Source organism: Adiantum capillus-veneris, chromosome 25 (genome assembly GCF_014529385.1).
Source record: "Adiantum capillus-veneris isolate H3 chromosome 25, ASM1452938v2, whole genome shotgun sequence".
NCBI lineage: Eukaryota > Viridiplantae > Streptophyta > Polypodiopsida > Polypodiales > Pteridaceae > Adiantum > Adiantum capillus-veneris.
The window spans coordinates 88,964,842-88,980,235 of NC_140955.1; the positions used below are offsets into that span (position 1 = coordinate 88,964,842).

Consider the following 15,394-nt stretch of genomic DNA (forward strand, 5'->3'; position numbering starts at 1 on the left):
ATTGCAAAAGAAAGAGGTCACTTTCAGATGGACCCAAAAAGAGATTTCAGCTTTTAGTCTCTTAAAGGAAAAGTTGACTTCAGATTCAGTTATTGTTTTGCCAGATCTCAGGAAGTCATTTGTGGTCCAGTGTGACGCGTGTGGCAGTAGCATCGGAGCAGTGCTAATGCAAGATGGACGGGTAGTAGCCTATGAAAGCCGAATTTTGCAAGGGCTAGAGAGGACTATGCAAGTCTATGAGAAAGAGCTCTTGGCCGTGATTCATGCGCTTTCTAGCTGGAAGCACTACCTCTTAGGTGCTGATTTTGTTGTCCAAACAGATCATCAGACCTTGCGATACTTCTTGACACAGTCAAAGTTATCCGAAAAGCATATGCGATGGGCAAACATTCTTTCCATGTTCCACTTCCAGATTATGCATGTGGAAGGCAAGAAGAATGTTGTGGCTGATGCCTTATCAAGAAAGCCACAAATTTCAGCTGTGTCAATTCCTTATCATCATGAGTTAGATGACATGAAGGAACAGTATACTGTTGATGAAGATTTTGCAAGGATCTTTGAACAGTTACAAGAGGGGCAACATCACGAGCACTACCTCCTCAGAGATGGTTTTGTGATGATGCATGGCAGACTTTGTGTCACTAGGCCACTGCGACATAAGGTCATGGAAGAGAGTCATGTCCCACCGTATGCAGGGCATCGTGGCATTGATGCAACAGTTAAAGCGGTAGAGACGTTCTTCTATTGGCCTACCTTGAGGAGAGATGTGGATGCCTTTGTGCGAGCATGCATAGTTTGCCAAAAGGCCAAGTTTGACAGGCAAAAGGCACCAGGGTTGTTACAACCACTGCCGATTCCGAATAAGCCATGGGAAAGCATTGCTATGGACTTTATCTTTGATCTTCCAAGAACGCCAACAGGGAATGATGGTATATGGACCATTATCTGCAGGTTCAGCAAGCAAGCCCATTTTATCCCTGTCAAGAAGAAGATAAAATCTGATCAGATGGCACGCTTGTTCATGTACAATGTGTTTAAGTACCATGGTATGCCACAATCGATTATCAGTGATCGTGATCCTCGCATGACCAGTTTGTTCTGGAGAGGATTGTTTGAGAACATGGGTACTACGCTCAAGTTCTCGTCTTCGTTTCATCCACAAACTGATGGACAGTCAGAAGAGGTCAATTCTACTGTCTTAGATCTACTGAAATGCTATGTGTCAAATAATAAGGGCAAGTGGGAACAGTATTTGCCTATGCTTGAGTATGCGTACAATAATACGGTGCATTTGTCTACTGGCAAAGCACCTTTTGAAATTGTTGAAGGCGGCAAAAAGGTTCCTCCCATTTTGCACACAAAGGACAAGATCTTTGAGGCAGATCGATATGTTGAGAACATGGATGAGATGTATAAGAAGATTAAAGTTGCCTTAGAGAAGACTCAGGCAAAACAGAAAAAGGCTGCTGATCGTCACCGTCGTGAATTGTTACTATCACCTGGTGATTGGGTTCTCTTAAGGTTCGAAAAGGCAAGGTTAAAGAAGATGAAGGGCAAGGAACGGCTGTTTCCTAAGCTCAGCATGCGTTACTATGGGCCTTTTCAAGTGCTTGACAAGATCAGCGATGTGGCTTACAGGCTGAAAATCCCTGATACGTGGAAGATTCATAATGCGTTTCACGTGAGTCTTCTAAGACCCTTCGTGGGTGATGTGCCAGAAGATATGCCAGTTGAGGATCAGCCAGAAGTTGAGGAACTTGATGAGATCCTGGTACCTGAGCAAGTTTTGGCACATAAGGACAGAAAAGTTAAGGGACAAGTTGCAAGACGCTATTTGGTGAAGTTCAAGAACTATCCGCCTATGGATGCAAAGTGGATGGAAGAGCATGAACTGTCAGAGTCACCAAATGTATTGCAGCTTTACCTTGAAGCCTTTGGGTTACAGCCTACTTATGCCCCAACCCAACGTGTGCAAAGGAGGGGTAATGATAGAGCTAGTACATCAAATGTACATATAAATTCAGTGCCATAGATGGAAATGGCAAAAGTATGAAGGCCTCATTAAGTCATTTGTATCTATGTATGTTACGACCTTTCTTGCGGATACATGCGATGATAAAAGAGTGTTAATAGCACAAGATCATCAGTGGCGTGTATTTATGGTATGCAATCGAGGACGTTTGCGATTTCAAGAGGGGGGTATGTCACGAGGACGTGGCAGTTATTAACCATGTCACAGAGATGTGGCAACTGCTAACCTTGGTTGTTGGTTTCTTTCCAATGGGGTTTATTTTATTTGTTTTGAGACCCTCTTTTTGAAGTAGCAAACGGTCGGACATTGTATGGCCAATGTGAACGGTAGATTCACCCGCAGACGGGAAGTGGTCGGCACTGGAATTCGTATGGTAAGAGGATGTCTAGGCTCAGAGCAAGATCATATAGGTCTCCCCGTCGCACTTAGCAAGTTGGTGGATACTAGGAAGTGAACTCAATTAAGGCGTAAAGTCAAGGTTGGACTACCAACAAAAAGTATCCGACAGTTGGGCCACATTGCATTTTTGGATGCGGTCCCAATGAGGATAGATGGTCAGAAGACCAGTGGGAGCCCAACGGAAGCATCTCCTAAAATTTAGGGAACTGCTATTTTGGGCCGTGAAATGTGTTCGCGTCATTACCTCCGGTATGACTAGGGGAACATTTTATAACTCTGCCGCGAAGTCAACTGGGCAACCGGTCAGGATATTTTTAAGCGGCAAACCCGAAACGGGAAAATGCTTGAAAATGCGCCAAGTGTCAACTTTTTGTGAACTTTCCTCTTGCAGAAAAATGGACGCTGATTTTTAAGCTGGGAGAAGCCTCATTTGCAACCTGTCACAGGTTAAAGAGCTATGGAGTGCTTTCTTTCCCTCTCATGTACAGTGTGGTGCTAGGAGTCATGCCCTGCACACTACACACTGCTCTCTCTCTCCCCTACGTGCAGTTATGTGATGCCCCACAAGAGGGCTACTCATTTGACTGATGTACAGTTGTGTGGGTTCATGCTTTTGTGCTGAGGCAAGAGCCTCCTTGAGCAGGAACAGGGGTAGCTAGTTGCTGCTCCAAAGCAGGCACTGGTGAGGGTCATAACCTCACCGTACAGGTGCAAAATCAGCGCTGTGTATGCGCTGTAATTTCACTGTTTTTCAGCCATACGGACGCCAGGATCATTGGGAATCGTGCCCCACTGGCAAAGGACAGTTAGGGGACAGTTTGGGGCTGAAAACAGGGCAAAAACCAGTAAATACAGCGTGCTGAATTTACTGTTTTTGGACAGGAATCAGAGGGTATACGACAGTGCAAGCGAGTTCCAGCAGGGGAATTGGTTTCGCGCAAGTTTTGGGGCTGTTATGCTGCCGAAATTTGGCCAAATCAAATGGTATCTAGGTGGATACACGTGAAGGATTCCCAGGACCTTACCTTGTAATTTACCCTCCTAAAGAATAAAGAAATACCGAAAGGGGCGCCAATTTTGGGGCCTACAGGTTGTCGGCGTCTGCTCGGAGCATTCTAGCTTCCGAGCCGTGTGTGTATTCAAGTGTTAACTCCCGTCGCAGGTTCTCTTTGCAAAGTTCTCTGTGTGTGTGTATAAAGTAAAGAATTTCGGGTGAAAGCCAACGCCTACCGCCCTACGGGCCGGTTTCACCTTCTCTTCTGCAGACCGCCTGGGAGTCCCCTTCTTTCAGTACACTGTTCGGCTTGGACGTCATATACTTGCAGCACAGAGAGAGGCCCGCCCCGCTACAGCACGTCATTCGCAAGAGGAGGGCCTCACAGTCGAGTTCTTGGCAGCCTTTTGGCAAAGGCTGTGGGACTCCAGACCAGAGTTACCGGGGAACGCCCCCTCGTTCCGGCGTTCCGGCGTTCCGGGGGGTAGTTCCCTTCCCGAACGTTCCAAAACGTTTCGGAACGTCTGACGTTCCAGGTGGCCAGTGCAAACCGGAACGTCTGTTCCGGAACGCCCTCGGAATGTTCCGGAATGCCCCTGGAACGGCCAACGGCTACAAACAAATTTGGCAAAAATTGGAAAAATTGAAGTAAATGTTTGGGCTTCTTTTTGAAGTGTGCAAGGCCTCAAGGACTCATAAAATGCACCCCCCTCCCCCTTTCTCTCCACAAGCTAATCCTCAAGGGTCAAGCTCTCTCCCTCTCACACTCTCAAGATCTCTCCCTCTCAAGACTCACTCTCTCAAGGCTCAAGGCTTCAAGCCTTCAAGCTCTCTTCCTCTCCCTCCCACTCTCTCAAATCTCTCCCTCTCCCTCTCACTCTCTCGAGTCTCTCCCTCTCACTCTCTCAAGCTCTCTCTCTCTCTCTCATCTTCATCTAGTCATAGCAAGGTTGAATGGTCTTCAAAACGAGTTTTTTGTGAGTATTAGAGTCAAAGCACTCTAATACTCCTTGTATTTAAACACAAGGAGCTAAAAAATGCACTTTTCGGGTGTTTTTTAACCTCCCGTTCCGCACCGTTCCCGTTTTGGACCCCTAGCCGTTCCCCTGTTCCGCGGGGATCCCGTCACCGTTCCCGTTCCGCGTTCCGGGTAACTATGCTCCAGACAGCCCAGGCGCGTCACTTTGTTCCAGTGGCTGGTTGCACACAGAGCCACAGCAGTAGGGATCTGGCTTGTACATAGTGGTCTCTCGGCCGCATGTGCAGCCCCTGACCAATTGGTGGAGAGTCAGCGTCACTGTCTTTGGGACTGTCCCTCGGCCCAGCAGGTGTGGCTACGAGTTCTTCGGCTGATGCCTGCCCTCTCCACGGCTTGACAATACACTTGGGGGGTAGCGGCTTGGTCCACCCTCACGGGCCCGGCACTTCAATTTGAGCTATCTTCCACCAGCAGGATGATAGTGATGCAGGGGGGGCGACCTACACTCCAGCCTGCTACAGAGCTTACTCCACAGGAGTGGTGCAGTGAGAGAGAGGAGTGTTGGGAGCTCATCAGTGGCTTAGCTCTCTGGTTCATCTGGCGGGCCCGTTGTTTTTGCATCTTTGAGGCTCGCCCTGTGTCAACAGCAGAGACTGTTCGTGACTTTTGGCTAGAGCTGATCCATATTCTCAAAAGACAGCTTGAGGGACTACAGGGCAGCTCCGACCGCATGCGGGAGCGCCGCGAGGCTTTCCTTCGACTCTGGCGCCTTGGGCCTTTCTACACCATAGTCCAGGGGGTGCTCAGATGGCACTACTGTCCACCTGTGTGGCTCTTCCCTCCTCCCATCTCTTGATTTAGCCTCATTGTATATATGTTGTTTTTTCATTGGGAGAGTCTCCCCATCATGCTTGTTGTAGCCCTCTCTTGCAGAGGTGGACGTAGCCCTATGGGCAGTTTTCATTAACTAATAGAAGGATCTTTTTCTCGGGGGAAAAAAAAAAAAGTTTGCAGAGGTTGCTTTCCCTTTGTATATCTTGACATAGAAAGGAGTCCCTTTCTTGTGGGGACCCAAAGAGGTGACTTTCTTTCAGACTTTGAAAGAGAAATTGACTACATGACCCGTTTTGACTTTGCTAAATTTGCAAAAGTCATTCGAAGTATATTGTGATGGTTGTTGTTGTAGTCTGGGTGCGGTCTTAATGCAAGAAGGCCATGTCATTGCCTATGAGAGCCGATTGTTTTCAAGGCCAGAATTGACAGCAGAGATATATGACAAAAAGCTTTTGGCGGGTTATCCATGCTCTTACTCAGTGGCGACATTACCTACTCGGAGCCGATTTTACGGTCTTCACTGATCATCAGAGTTTACGCTACTACTTGTCACAAAAGCAGCTATTGGAAAAGCAGATGTGGTGGGCTAACATCTTGTCACAGTTTCACTTCCAAATTGTCCATGTGCAGGGACAGAAGAACTTGGTGGTAGATGCTTTGTCCCGGAAGCCGTTAGTCTTGGCTATTTTTGCGATTCATCATAGATATTGGTGATACTGGTGCATGGGTTGCCTCTTCAAATGGGCAAGAGGAGTGTTGGAGACTATAATTGTCGCCGGATCGGGACTCCACCTACGAGTCGACGCCCAAGTTGGGTATGGCAATTTCTCTCGAAAACCCGCCGGGGTGATCAAGGTTTTGGCGAGTGAGGGAAACCAAGTCTCGCAGTATCTGGATCCCTACGGGGCTCTTGGGTGTTGTCACGTCCCTAACGGGGTCCGCCAGGGATCCATTGGATAGACTAACAAGGGTGCAAGTTCTAAAAGAATGAACGGGCGAGCCATCCCCAAGGCGGTGTCTAAGGTCTCTAATTGAGATTGAAATCAGTGACAAAAGATTCACCTTGCGAGAGTAGGTGCCCGCTCCCCCGGCTCGCTAAAGTAAAAAAAAAAATCGTAGAAGCTTTGAGGACATGGTTGATTAGTACGCCACAGATCCAGATTTTTTTAGATGTATTCGGTCGAATACATAATGGGGAGGTAGTAGCGGGATCATAGTTTTTTTCGTTCGCGTACAGAAGGCTTGCCGTACTGCCGTATGGGTGCGGGTACGGATGAAGTACGGAAGAGAATTTCGTACGTGCAGCCAGCGTGGCAAAAAATTTGGGCAAAAAAGTTTCGGCTGCATTATTTTGGCCGCGCGCTCGTATAGTCTGCAGGCGAATGTCTCTGCATAGAATATACAGAGATTGCAGAGACACTCACACTGTCACAGAGCGTGTATGAACTTGTGAGGCTTGGACATCAGCCCGCGGCCCGCCCATTCTCTCGAGTCTCCGCCCTCGGGTCGCACTCTCTCTTGCCTCCAACCTCTCCCCCAACACATAGCGCAGCAGCCAACTCAGTACTCCAAGTGGCAAGGCTCAAGCTCGTTGCACCATCTTCCAAGTTCCAACTTCCAAGCCGAATTCTTTGCAAGTTTGCAAATGGGCCGAACCAAGCGTCCCGAGTGGCAATATGTGCAGCAAGTGAAGAGTCTTCCAAAAGGAAAATGGACTTGTAAATGTAATTTTTGTGGGCATTCATGGGACGGTGGTCCTTTGCGTATCCGTGCACATATTTTGGGCATTGCTGGCCATGGTGTGGGAGGCCCATGTGATGAGGCCCCAGCAGATGTTGTAGAGATTGTCACAAGATTGCATGCAGATGCAAGGCCAGAGGGAGAAGACAGAGCTGCTTTTGTAGATGCACTAGTCAATGATTTGGAAGGAGATGCCTCTCAAGCTCAAGGAAGTGCTTCAATGAGTACGCATGCTAAGGGAACAACTAATGTAAGTGGCTCTTCCAAGTCCAATGTGGGGTCCTCAAGCAAAAAGAGGAAGGTTTCTCAAGGGGGTTTGGCGAGTGCATTTGGCTTGCAAACACGGAAGCAAGCAGACCAAGCCTTGCGCAGGTTTTTTTATGCTGAGGATGTTCCTACATGGAAAGTAAGGAGCCCTTAGTTTTTGCAAATGGTGAAAGCTATTGGGCAAGCAGGTCCTTCGTATGTTCCCCCCTCTTATCATGCTTTGCTCACCAGAGAATTGAATGAGGAGGTTAAATGCGTAAAGACTGAGATCATGGGTGTACGCGAGAAATGGAAAAGATATGGATGCTCTATAGTGTGTGATGGATGGTCTGACACTAGGCGCAGGCCTATCATTAACTTTCTTGCATGCTCTGTTCATGGGTCAGTGTTTTTGAAAGCTGTAGACACATCTGGGGAAACAAAGACATCGGAATTTATTTTTAAGCATCTCAAACAGGTTATCAGAGAGATTGGCCCAGCAAATGTTGTGCAGGTATGCATGGACAATGCAACCAATTGTGTTGGTGCTGGGGAGATGATTGAAAGGGAGTGGAAACACAATTTTTTTACCAGATGTGCTTGCCATTGCTTGGACCTTTTGTTTGAGGACATTGGACAGATTGGTTGGGTTGGAAAAGTGCTTGAGGATGCAACAAAGATTGTCACATTTGTGACAAGAAAATCTACTGTGTTGGCATTGTTTCGGCAACTTAGCAAGAAGGACTTGGTCAAGCCGTCAGCCACTCGATTTGCGTACTACTTTATTATGTTGGCCAATCTTATGGATGAGAGATGCATGCAAGGTATGCGCAAGCTTATGATTGATGACAAATTTGTTAAGATGAAGAGATCCAAGACTCAAAAGGCTACTGAGGTCTCGAACATTGTGTTTAATGCATCCTTTTGGCAAGAGGCAAGGCTGATTTTGAAAATGTGTGCTCCGATTTTGAAAATTCTCCGTTTGGTTGATAGGGAAGGAGCCACCATGGGGCTCATGTACGAGCTTACGGATCGCATGGTAGATCAAATTGAAAACATGCAAGGCATTGATGCTGCAAGGATGAGAGAGATTAGGGATCTATGCATTCAAAGATGGAATGTGTTGCACACACCGTTACATGCTGTTGGATACATGTTGCATCCCATATGGCGAGGAAGAGGGCAAGAAAGTGATGGTGAGGTGCATGAAGGATGGATGACATTCTTGGACAGGTACACCAAGGGTGATTTGACCTTGCAAGGCACCCTAATTGATGAGTTTGACATTTATAAAGCTGAAAGCAAGTCATTTGCTCATCCAATTGCAAAAGATGCATTGAGGATACAAGAGGGAGTGAAACGGTGGGAAACTTTTGGGGCTTGCACACCTGCTTTGCAAGCTCTTGCTTTGAGAGTGCTTTCGCAAGGGACATGTGCCTCTCCATGTGAGAGAAATTGGAGCACCTTCTCTCTCATTCATACCAAGAGAAGAAATAGGCTACTCCCATCTCATACAGAGAAGCTTGTGTACATACACACGAACTTGAGGCTCATATCCAAAATCAAAGAGCGCGGCTATGAGAGAATGGAGGTCACATTGGAAATGCTCAATAAGGAAAAAGATGAGGACCGCTTGCTTGCCTTGCAAGAGATTCAGGAGGCCATTGCAGAGAGTACTACAGATGTGATAGAGACTATTCCCATTGCTGGGACCAGTCATATTGGAGCATCATGCTCAGTTGGTGGTGATGAGGATGAGGATGAGGACGAGGACAAGGACGAGGAGGAGGATGATGCTGCTTATGACGATGAGGATGTGAGCTATGGTGAGAGTTAGAGCTCACTGTGCCTGGCCGCCTGCTTATGGAGTCTGGACCATGGTTTTTGACATTTACTTATGCGGCATGCCGTTACCCGTATGGTGTTTTGTTCACTGTTGACTCTAGAGTCTACAGTTTAGATTCTAGCCTCTAGTCTCGCCTCCCTACTTATGTTTTGGATTCAGCCTTCAGGAGACTACACTCCTGATTCCTGAATGTTTTTGGCTTGCTTCTATTGTCCTGACTCTTGACTCCTTTCTGTTTGGAGGTTACTTTATCAATCATTACTTAGAGGTCTGAGGCACCATCTTGATTCTCTCCAGTCTCAACTCTCCAGAGTCCTCAGTCCACTTTTAATTTCTTAAGTTTCTATGGTTTTAAGTTTTAACTTTTGTCTGTCTATAAACTTATAAAGTTTTAAACATGGTGGTGCAGTAAGTATTTCTACAATTACTATGTAGCATCCTAAGACTGACGTGTGGAATTTTGGGTGGTCTAATCCGTACTTATTCCGTACTTCCATACCCGTGTGCGTCCGACGTGTGATTGACGTATGGAAAAACTATGAGCGGGATATTCCATTGGGGATGGCTACTTGATGAAGAAAACGATGTTGTGCGTTACACAGCTGTTGAGGGAAAAAGGTTCTAACCGAATGCCATTGTCCACCATTTACGGCTCACCACGACATTGATAACACCTTGAAAGGTGTCGAGCGATACTTCTATTGGCCGAGACTTAAGAAGGATGTGTACGATTTTGTACGCAGTTGCTTGGTATGCCAGAAGGTCAACTTTAACAGGCATAAATCACAGGGATTGTTACAGCGTTTACCCATTCCCACCCGCCCCTAGGAAAGTATTGCTATGGATTTCATTTTTGATCTCCCGAAGACACGGATTGAGCACGATGGTATCTGGATTGTTATTGACAGATTTAGCAAGTAAGCTCATTTCATTCCAGTGAAGAAAACAGTCAAGCCGGATCATTTAGCGAGACTTTTCATTGCCCAGATATTCAGATTACGTGGCATGCCTGAGACAATAGTCTCTGACAGAGATCCCCGATTTACGAGTTTGTTTTGGAAGGCTATTTGGGAGAATATTGGCACACGGTTGTAGTTCTCGTCATCTTTCCACCTGCAAACAGATGGACAATCTGAGATTGCAAATTCAGTCGTACTGGATTTATTGAAGTCTTACATTTCGGATCAAAAGACTCAATGGAAAAAGTTTTTGCCTTTGGTTGAATTTGCCTACAATAACACGATTCACTCTTCGACGGGGAAGGCGCCATTTGAGATTATCGAAGGTGCTCCGAAGGTTCCACCCTTCCTAACGAAAGTACTTTGAAGCCGACCGATACACGAGGGACTTGGACACTGCTTTTGCCAAGGTCCGGGAGACTTTGGAGAAATCTCAGGAAAGACACAACAAGGCAGCAGATCGACACCGTTGCGATTTGAAATTAAAGGAAGACGATTGGGTGCTCTTACGGTTTGAGAAGGCACGCCTAAGAAAGAAAAAGGGAAAGGAGCGGCTTTTTTCAAAGCTTGCCCGATACTTGGAGAATTCACAATGCTTTTCATGTGAGTCTCTTGAAGCCTTTTAAAGGCGATGTGCTCAATGAGGGGGAGCCAAATGAGCAACCCGAAGTGGAGGAAAGCGAGGAGATACTCGTTCTAGAATAGATACTGGTACATAAAGATAGAAAGATTAAAGGTAAAGAGATTAGGCAGTTCTTGGTTAAATTCAAGAACTATCTTGCATTGGATACGAAGTGGATGGAGGGATACTCCTCAGATTGTGGAACTTTACCTTGAAGCATTCAGTTTAGCATAGCTACTCCGATAGAACCCCGATTTCAGCATGGGTGAATCCTGTGCAACGGGAGTCACTCAGCTCCTTTGTTAACAAATTGCCCCGATTTTTGATATAGAGTCACTGATGTCCCTTTGGGTTTCAGGGATACTACTGAGCTGACAATATTCTGGTGTATGACTTTATGAACTGGCAATCCCGATAATGAAAATGATACTGATTGAGTTGTACATGACTTGTTTGAGTGCATGAACTGAAAGACGAAATGATTGCAGCATTTCGGTCTCATAAATCTCTATAGACATGATTGCAATGTGGATTAGTTAATTGGGCATCTGAGGTCCTGACTAGATCTAGATGCGATTGCTAAATTCAAGAGGGGTGTATGCCACAAATGGGTGACGTGGTAGCAGACCCGGACACTCACTGTACGGCAGACACGTGGCAGCCCAGATTTTTCGGCACAAAATCCACTGACATGTTGACGTAATAGGCGTACGGATAGCTGTACGGATTTCCGCATTTTACATTGACACAGCTTTACGGATTTCCTGGATTTGCACTGAGATGCTTTTGGGGCTTGAATGCTTTAATTTCTAAGAGCTTTTGGGCCCAATGCTTTTGAGTAAGAAGCTTTTGATTTTGGGGCTCTGCTTTTGGGAATCCCTTGTAACAATAAATAAGTGGGCAGGGCCTCACTTCTCAGAGCATCTGAACGCAGAGTCTGAGAGTGAGCGCCTACCCACTCTCTTGTACTTTGAACACAAATTAATACAAAAAGAAATACCGAAAGAGGCGCCAGTCTCTGGGGCCTATATCTCTAGGCACGGAACTACGTCGGGCCGTGTCGACTCAAGTGTGAATTGTGAACTTGAAGTGAATCTCTGCTGTGTCACGGTAGAATCTTGACTTGGGGTGTCCAAGTTTTTTACAGTTGAGGTGGCAAGCACCCTAAGCATCAGTGGGAGGGGCTTGATTTTGGCGATTGGGCGGTCAACATGTTTACAGAGGGAAGCCTCTTCTGCATAACGTTTGAAGATAGGAAGTTGCGGGGACAATTCAGGCCGCTGCTTGTGTATGACATCGCCCAAGACTGGTGGTATTTCTTGCCGTGTAAGAGGGGGTAACTAGCTTTGGCTGCATAGGCCGAGGTTAAGCATGCATCTGCTCCTTACCTTGGGAGAGGAGGTCAACTAGCTTTTCCTGCATCTTGGTGCTTAGGCCGAGGTTAAGCATGCATCTGCTCCTTACCCTGGGAGAGGAGGTCAACTAGCTTTGCCTGCATCTCTGTGCTTAGGCCGAGGTTAAGCATGCATCTGCTCCTTACATAGGGAGATTAGCAGTCGCAACTTTCTATGGGGACAGGTACAACTTACGTTGCTCCAAGATGGTCATGGCTCTGATAGCATATGTGGGCTTTATCTATGGAAAGGGGGACCAGGACAGCAGGGTGGTGGTGACTTGCTTTGCACTGCTCGTGCAAGGTACTGTCTTCTATGGAAAGGGCTCAATACCCACCTTGCGAGCATAGCCTGCCTCCTATTCTAGTGTATCCCCCAATTACCCGAGTATTGCAAAGGCAATGTACAGAGAGCAAGCACGGATGAATGTCCAAGCTATTTTTGGAAATGCGGCTTTAGAGGAAATGGATTCATCATCATCATCAACTTAGATCTTTGTAGCCAATGCATTAATTTTAACAAAATATTTGGGTTATGGTTTGTACTGTGGTTTATTGATGCAATTAGTAAACTTTTGCTTCCTTTCACTCTTTGTTCCGCCACTGTCCAATTTTCATAGTAGGTGACGAAAGAAAATAGTCACTTTTTGTTCCACCCTCTATGGCTGGGTTCAGAAGAGGTGGAGGCAAAGAAATGGGCAGGGCTGTGTATTCTACGTGCGCGTAGCGATTGATTAAAAAAAACATTTTTCTCTGTCGGGCCAGCCAGGAGATGAAAGCGGAAGAAGAAGGTTCATGGATGCCGATGGGCTGATCTTTAGGGAGCCAGGCCTCTTTTCCAGGAGGAGAGTAGATCATAGCCAGGCAGCGGAGCCGGAAGCAAATTGGAGGACGACGAGACCCAGAAGTGGAAGGGTTCGGGAGGACGCGGATACCACGGCGTATCCACCCAAGAGGGTAAGTAATTGGCAGGCGGCTGTTGCCGCAGCCGCAGCCGATGTGGCAGCAGTGGCAGTGGAAGCAGAAGAACGAAAAGAGCGATACTGGGCACTTAGACTGGATGCTTTTGTGGAGGGGCGAGAGCAGAGCAGGCGTAAAGCTGCGCAGGTGCTGTCCACCAGGGATTGGATAAAGAGAGCCAAGGCAGATGTTTTGAGTGGTGTGCGTGTGGGCGGAGAACAAAGTCAACGTTGTGGTGGTGGGTTAGGAGGAAGGCAGAGAAGGCGGCGGTCGAAGAGCCAACGAGCAATGTGATCAACTTCTTACCGTTCTGACTTGTATTCTCTCTGTTGCCTCTTCGCCAGATTTTCCAACTACAATGTGTTTGCAAAACGTGGAATTTGATGCTCAGAGGGCCTACGTTGGCTAGACACAGAAGATGAGCAGAAAGAAGAGTACCGGTTTGTAATGTCTCAACCGCTCTCCTGTGACGAGCGAATTTGGAACTTCAGAGCCTTTAGTAGCCAAGACTGGGCCTTTTTCGGCTCCCTTTGCCTGGCTGCAGTCAGGGGAAACTGTTCAGCTTACTTGGGGGCATGGGCTGCAGCCTTGTTCTCCAGCTGGAGGTGGACAGGTACAAGAAATCTGTTTCTGACGTGAGACCAAGTCATTGGTTCTGGCATGTTGTCTTTAATGTAGCAGGTGCGTTTCTTCTTGATATAATCCGTTTGTTAACTTCTTTACTTTCACAATCAGCTTTTATGACAGGTCCAAGCATATTGTATTTGTAAGAAAAAGAAACTTGGATAGGAATAACATAAAACCATCCTTCGTGAGCTGTTCATTCACTAGTTGGCAGGTTTCTTCTAAAAAGACATCCAAGGTATGCCATTGCATTTTGCCATGAGGAAAGTTTTAATGCGCGGCAACACCGTCATGCAATGTTTCACAAGCATGATACAAGATGGATCTGGTATATTCCTTTGAGAAGTGTTATGGGGCCCGCTAGGGTCTTCAGCATATACTTCTTGTCGAGAGGAGTATCTCTTGCCAGTGCTGGTAGACTAGGGTTCTACTTTTTGAGCAATCTGTGTGCGGTCTACCTAACATTCATCCTTCTCTCTTCTTTGGTGCCTTGATCAGATGATAACAGGTAGTTCCTCATATACTTGAGCAGCCGTGTCTTTCTCCATTTTGGCTGTTAATCCACTATTCTCTTCTTCGAAGCCTCATTCCCTCCTTTGTAACATAAATTGCTTTGTGGATCTCTTTTCCATTGGTCTCCTCGAGTGTTAGGGGCCTAAACTTAGTTAACGGATAGGGGAGAGCCTATGGTACCGCTCATGGATTTGATTAGGTGTAAGGAGGGTTCCACTCATTGCGTGTAGAAACCTAGACTTTCATCCATGATCGACTTCCATACTTTGCCGATCTCCTCTCTCAGCATTTCTTTTGCCTCTTTAATCAAGTGCTTCTCTTCTGTATGAGTTTCAAGTATATGCTCTTTCCAAGGCACCCCTTCTCGCTTTACCTGTGCAACTTTCCCTTGGGTGTGGGTGTTTGCTAATTCTATGTGTTGCAAGGGTTCTAGCTCCATCATTGGAGGATTCTCAATTCTCAATAAGCTTGTCTTTCTCAGTCACCTCAGTCTTTAGTCTCTGTAATTCATCCTTCAGTGAGTCCATCTTTTATGGTCTCCAAAGCCATATATGCTCCATCATTCTAGAGAGCCTCGCAACTATTGGATTGCGCCTCGTGTCTTCTCCAAGACTGCTTCTTGTCGTGTCGAACACGCTTCCAAATCTCCACCTTGTGTGTTGCAATGCTAGGATGAATTTGAAGCTCTTGAGTTAGGCTTTTGTAGGTAACAGGTTTTTGTTTTCTAATTTAAAATTTGGGCTTTTCCCATCCCCCAACAAATGATTGGAGTTCCTCTTGCTGTTGGAGAATATACCCAAGTGATCATCCATATAAAGCTTGGATGGCCTTGTCATAGCAATTCATGTACATTCTAGACATGGCATGCATTGGGGTGGGAAGGCGGAAGAAATTATATCTAGTATAGATGATGCAATGAACACTTTTTCACCACAAATATACTTTTAAGAATGTTATGAGCCCAATGGCAATTAACAAAGTGCTTAATTGAACAAGTTCGCCACTTGCAAATCTCGCCTTTAAGGAGATACAAACAAAAGAGAAGCACAAGTTAAGCTTTCTATACTATGAGATCTCTAAAAGGGAAAATTACCAAAATGCTCCTCTAATTTTTGGAAATTCCGAAAATAGCTTTCAAATTTTAAAAATTCCCAAAATACCCTTGTATTTGTTTTGGTTGGATTGTTCAATATTTTCTAATCTTCGTTCCTTTTTGACAATTGACACCCGTTTTTGAGTGCTTAGCATGTAAT

At 46.2% G+C, this 15,394-nt stretch overlaps 2 protein-coding genes across 2 annotated transcripts; both read left to right on the forward strand.

Annotated features, from left to right (window-relative positions):
* Positions 1 to 3,449: 3,449 nt before the first annotated feature.
* On the forward strand, positions 3,450 to 9,063 carry LOC147425246 (uncharacterized). Its single transcript, XM_086499790.1, has one exon. It carries the CDS (start codon positions 7,409 to 7,411, stop codon positions 9,059 to 9,061), a length of 1,653 nt encoding a protein of 550 aa, XP_086355916.1. The 5' UTR covers positions 3,450 to 7,408; the 3' UTR covers positions 9,062 to 9,063.
* Positions 9,064 to 9,101: 38 nt separating this feature from the next.
* On the forward strand, positions 9,102 to 14,063 carry LOC147425247 (uncharacterized). The gene has a single exon (XM_086499791.1). The coding sequence runs from the start codon at positions 12,840 to 12,842 to the stop codon at positions 13,296 to 13,298; it is 459 nt and encodes a 152-aa protein (XP_086355917.1). The 5' UTR covers positions 9,102 to 12,839; the 3' UTR covers positions 13,299 to 14,063.
* The last annotated feature ends 1,331 nt before the right edge of the window (positions 14,064 to 15,394 follow it).